This window comes from Aegilops tauschii, chromosome 7 (assembly GCF_002575655.3).
Source record: "Aegilops tauschii subsp. strangulata cultivar AL8/78 chromosome 7, Aet v6.0, whole genome shotgun sequence".
NCBI classification, from domain to species: domain Eukaryota; kingdom Viridiplantae; phylum Streptophyta; class Magnoliopsida; order Poales; family Poaceae; genus Aegilops; species Aegilops tauschii.
Window position 1 is genome coordinate 613769067 of NC_053041.3, and position 6000 is coordinate 613775066.

The 6000-nt window shown below is 50.7% G+C and overlaps 1 protein-coding gene across 1 annotated transcript; it reads right to left on the reverse strand.

Moving 5' to 3' along the window:
* Positions 1 to 2851: 2851 nt before the first annotated feature.
* LOC109739950 (serine carboxypeptidase-like 34) lies at positions 2852 to 4663 on the reverse strand. The gene is made up of 4 exons (XM_020299010.1): positions 4381 to 4663; positions 4134 to 4241; positions 3935 to 4030; positions 2852 to 3831 (listed from the first exon to the last, which is right to left on the reverse strand). Exons 1-4 carry the CDS (start codon positions 4661 to 4663, stop codon positions 2852 to 2854), a joined length of 1467 nt encoding a protein of 488 aa, XP_020154599.1.
* Between the last annotated feature and the right edge of the window lie 1337 nt (positions 4664 to 6000).

A 6000-nucleotide genomic window follows, 5' to 3' on the forward strand; every position in this document is an offset into this window, starting at 1 on the left:
GAGCGCGCCAATCCATATAAAATTCATAAATAAAATAATTACGAAAAATGTAACGCCCACACGTGTGGGGTTAGCCAACTCACCCACACGCCTCCATCACCGTCCAGTAACGTCTGCACGAATCTTGGCACGAATTAGCTGATTTTGTATGCCACGTAGGACAACTCGCGTGTGTGATGTATGAGAGAGGTCGCCCACACATCCGTTTTACCACACGGAGGGGCCGGTGTGTGGGCGTTTAGCAGTTCGCCCACACACTAGTTTTCAGTCACGCACAAGGGCTGGTGTGTGGGCGTTTGCCATCTCGCCCACACGCCCGCCTCCTCTCCCACACCCAAGCTGCCAGTTGCCATGCATTTTGCAGTGTACATGGCAACCGCCCTAGTATGATTGCAAGCAGATGGCAACTCTCTCTTTTTTTTATCCGAACATGTCAGTTGCCATATGTTTTGCATGGTACATGGCAAACTGCCCTAGCGTGCACGTAAGCAGATGGCAACTCTTTCTTTTTACATGGCAACTGCCCTAGCGTGCTTGTGAGCACATGGCAACTCTCTCTTTTACCCGAACATGTTTTTTTGCCATGCCTTTTTTGTAGTGCTACATGGCAACTGCCTAGTGTTAGTAGGGGGCAACTCCTAAAGTTTTGAAATCATGGCAACTGCAGTAGACCAGACCACACATGGCAACAGCTGTAGTTGTCCAAAAAATGGCAATCTGGAACTTTGACCTGAGATGGCGACTGCAGTTGAGAAAACATGGCAACTGTAGTTGTCCGACATGGCAACCGTAGTTCAGCGACATGGCAACTGCACTTAAACGAATATGGACGAGGGTCCGGCCCATGGCAACTGCGGGCGCGCGGTAAAGTGTCACGCGGGGCGTGCGGGGCCACGAGGTACGAGGCCTGGCGTACCGGGCGTGTGGGCGTTATCTATTTCGCCCACACGCACGCGTGTAAGAGGGACCGGGAGGGGAAAAAAGAGGCGTGTGGGCGCTAGTTGTTTTGCCAACACACAGGCGTGTGGGCTGGTCCTCTTAGGCACCATACAGAACGTGTGGGCAGATCCCTTAACGCCCACACGTGTGGCAGTTATCGGCGTCCAATAATTAATATACTTAAAATAATTAATCGAAAACACTAACGTCCACACGTGTGGCAACATTGCAACTCGCCCACACGCCTGGATCACCGTCCAGTTAAGCTTGCACCAATCTTGACACACCGAGGCAGTTTTCGCGTGCCACGTAAGACAAGGCCGGTGTGTGGGCATTGGAGAGGTCGTCCACACGCCCCACAGCACGCGGTTGCCAGCTGCGCTGTGTGGGCGCTAGTTTCTGCCCACACAGCCACCACCTAGTCCACGCGCGTGTGGGCGAACTGCTTTTCGCCCACACGACAGTCGTACATTGTTGGATGGCAACTGCAGTTGCGCGTACATGGCAACTAGGCAAACACACATGGCAACTATGATTCGTTTGCTAAACGGCAACTGCAGTTGTGCGTACGTGGCAATCAGATAAACATACATGGCAACTGTGATTAACCAGACTTGGCTACTAGGTAAACACACATGACAACTATTTGTTTGACCATATGTGGTAAGTAGTTAATCACACACGACAATTATATTTTGATTACACACGGCAACTACCATAAATTAGACATGGCAACTATAGTTAACCAAAACGGAGAGAGTTGCCATGCTTTTACAACTATATTTGCCATCCAGGATAACTACATCTGCCATCCCGGATGGCAATTAAGTCGGCATCCCGCGGGTACCTAATGTAGCTGCGCCAGAATATGTGGGCATATTTGCTTCGTGCCACACGCACGGGGTGGGGATGAGTAGCACTTGTTGGGCGTGTGGCATGAAGTAGCTGTGCCCACACGTGTGGGCAATTCTACTGTTCGCCCACACACAGCCCGTGTGGGCTGCCCCCTACTCATGCCACACACGATGTGTGTGTGGGCGAATGCTTATTATTCCACACGTGTGGTGGATATCGGCGTCCTAATTAATATTCTAATATTCTTGTGTAGAGTTCTCTGGTAGTGAAGAGTCTTAAGCCATATAAATGTCATCAACAAAATAATTAGTACACTCTTAGTGAGAAAATATTATTACTCCCTCTGATCCATATTACTTGTTGTTTGAGCAAAAAGTAATATGGATCGGAGGGAGTACTTAGAATTGCGTTACAAATGTATACACTGTTTTTCTGTAGTGACCTAAATCAACTTTTTAAGTGACAAATCTTGCGTAGAATGAGAGTAAGTACTAGCTAAGCTTATAGTATAAGATGGAAATTTTGCGATCACCCTCCTACACTTCCTAGCATACATGTGTTAATGGACTAGCGAAAAGAAGTGTTTGTATCTGTATTTTGCAAGGATTCTATTATTATTATTATTATTATTATTATTATTATATTTTGTAGGTTTTTTGGGGGTGATAACATTTTGTAGTTGCTTATACAAAAATTACTCACTTAAAACAACTTTAGGAGTGCAGGGTTTGAAGTGCACGATTGGATTGTTCTTACATTTTGAAACATGAAATTGTACTGTTTTTTTAGGCTTTGACAGACTTGTACGCAAACTAATTAAGCACATTGAAACGAAGATCAAACAAAAAAGCACATTGAAACCAAGGAGATCGCATGTCCTATTAATTAAGTGGAAAAATCTCAACAGGCTTTGAGCTCTTTTTGGAAAGAAAAAAACATCGAACTAATGTTGAGCTCAAGGGTTTTGAGCTCTAACCTGACCTAGGAATTGAACCTAGCTAGCTGATAAAATCAAACGATCTCTAAGCACGCAGTGGGTGCTAATGAATGAATGAAACTAAGCGACAATGGCCTTGGCAGAGAGCTCCTCGCCGGTGAGGAAGTGCGCGAAGACCTGCCTGGCCTGCACCGGCGTGATCATGGGCACCATGTGCCCCGCGCCGCGGACGGTGACGAAGGTGAGCCCGTCGTAGACCACCGTGTACCCGCCCACCTGGTCGCTGGTGAACCACTCCCTCCACCCCTTCTTCGTCGCGAGCCCGAGCTTCTTCAGCGCGAGCCGCGTCGAGGTCACGGGCACGCGGTCGTCGGTGTCGCCGCTGAACACCCACACCCGTATACCGTCCTTCACAAGCTTGCCGATGGCCGGCAGGGTTGACGCCGGCGCGTCCGTCCAGTTGGTCAGCGCGTCGCTGCACGGCTCCCAACGGTACGGGATCGCGCCGGAGACGTTGGCGTGCAGCGCCTTCTGCACGTCGGCGCGGTTCATGTAGTCGAGGATGTGGTAGTCCCCGCAGGGGTCGTACGCGTTGTAGTAGGGCCTGCCGCCGCGGTGCAGCTTCCCCAGCGGCGTGCCGGTGCCGGCGAGCTTGGAGCGGCGGCGGGGGGAGGCGGTGGAGTTGACCATGGATTTGGTGCAGGAGGGGGTGTAGAGGCTGTAAAGGTCGATGTCGTTCATGGCGTTGAAGAAGTCGTTCCAGGCGCGGTCGCAGGCGTCGCTCTCCATGCCGTCGTCAGGGAACTTGCAGTTGTTCTTGACGGCGGTGTAGACCTCGTCCGAGACCACGGCGTGGTCCCAGGCGTAGTTGATCAGGCCGCGGTCGTCGGAGCTGGCGTCGATGGCGGCGTTCCCGATCAGGATCCCCTTGAGGTTGATCTTGTGCGCCCGCGACGCCTTCTTGTTCATGTGGACGATCTTCTCGGCGAGCTGGGGCACGTAGTGGCCGGCGTAGCTCTCGCCGGCGATGTACAGGTCGTGGCCCTTGAACTGCGGGAACTTGTCCAGCCAGTTCACGAGGAAAGAGTACGCGTCATGGGCTGTCACAAAGCAAGATCAGATCAGATTAATTGTCACACCTCGTAATTCCATGAAAGGCATGATGATTAGATCTATAACTAATTGACATTTATCTTGGCCTACCAGTGAGGTTGTCGCCGAACTGGCCGAGATCGGCGGTGGTGTTGGTGTAGGAGAAGCCAACGCCGGCAGGGGACTCCAAGAACAGCATGTTGGCCTCTGTTCAACAGTCATCAAAGAGAACAATGGTGCACGATTAATCAATCGGAATGAACAATTATTACTACATGATTTGCTTGTTAATGATGTAACTAGTGCGTACCTTTGTTCCATGAGTGGGGATTCAAGGCAATCTCGGGCTTTCCCTTCTGGATCAAGAAGGGGCCAAGCTCCATCATCGCTCCGTACCCCACGGACGAGCATCCAGGTCCTGATCAATAAATTAGCCATTAGATTAGTTTCATGTCATGCATGGAACTCAATGGAATGGAATGGAATGGATGAAGCAACACTAACTAGCTACTCGTAGATCGCATCTAGTACTACACAAAACAATAGTTATAATCTACCTCCGTTGAGCCAGAGGACGAGGGGCTTCTTGGCGACGTCGTGGGTGGCCTCGTAGAGCCAGTAGAAGAGGGCGCGGCCGTGGGTCTCGTTCACCGTCACGTAGCCGGAGAAGTGCCGGAAGCCCACCTGCTCCGTCTGCCCCGGCAGCATCTCCACCCGGTCCGCCTCCTGCACCTCGAAGATCTTCTCGAACCCGGGGTGGTGGTGCCTCGCGGCCACCACCGCGACGGCGGCGGCGAGGAGGAGCACGCGCAGCCAGCTGCTCGACGACGAAGTGGCCATGGCTGCAGGCGCGCGGCTGCTAGGGCTACTGGTGTCAACTGGGTTGGTGTCCATGCACAGTGTATGGACGCCTATATATATGCTCCCGGCCGAGATCGATCAGCTGGCTGGCTGCTGGCGATCGTGGAGGGGGTTTGTTGCTGGTTTGTTGGAGGTAGGTGGGTGGGATAGGGTTTGTTTCTGGTTTTCCGACGTGGATAGGGCTTGTTTGTTGGAGACGAGTGCTAAAGACTTGCATGCGTTTGTTACAAAAAAGGCGTGCAACAGATTATGTGCAGGAGAAAATTGTTTGTTCCATGGTCATCGCGTAAATATGTCGCCTTGGGTTTTGGACTCTGGAGAGGAGGGGGGGGGGGGGGGAGTGAGGAGAATATGAACTCCTCTCTCTTTGTTTTTTAGTTGTGAACTCCTCTCTGGTGAATAGATTTAGTCATCCTGCCATGTCGACCCTAAACCCTAAACCGTCGAAGGTCATCAGGCGCGCTCTAGCATCAGCAACGGCTCTAGGGTTTTTCAAAAAGCATGGTACCACCGTGAGGTACGAGTGAATGCGCTCTTACCATCGTCGTGTTGCATTTTGGGCAAAAACAACATGGCGTCAAAGGCTCGGTACGTCCAGGTGCATCTATCTAACTTTATAACTTTATTACAAATAGAGTTTTATCATTTAGAGCATCTCCAACAGGCGCATAAAAGTTTCGCGCGCTAAAATAGTTTTCAGTGGGAGGAGACGTTCCCGTCGACGACGAGGCGCCTACGGTGACTTCGTAAATTTCAAGATGACATGACGGCTCAGTCTCTCGAAGGTTCTCATAGGGGTAGGGTGTGCGTGTGTGCGTTCATAGGGGTGAGTGTATGCGCGTATGTATGAGTGCTTGCATTTGTACTGATGTTCAAAAAAATAGTTTTAGCATGCCACTGTAGCACTTTTAGCGTGCCGGACCCAACTTTGGTTTAGCAGATGCCCAAAAACGCGCGCCCAAAAAAACATGCGGTGCAAATTGTGAAGCGCGCGCAATCCTGCGCCCCAAATTTGCAGCTTCTAATAGCGCTTTTTAGCACGTGCCCAAACTTCTTATGCGCGTGCACTATTTTACAGCTTCTCCTGGAGCTATCCGGCGCCCATAAAACCCGAATTTTAACGTGCGGAGCAGTTTTTGTGCGCCTGTTGGAGATGCTCTTATGCCACTAGTCGTGTCCCGCTAGTCGGTTTGCCACTAGGAGTTTACACTGCTAAAAAAAATGTCGTCGCTCTTTAGGCCCATGCTCAAAAATGCCACTAGACACCAATATTGTCAACTCAAAACCTGTCTAGCGTGTTATATGACCAAAGTACA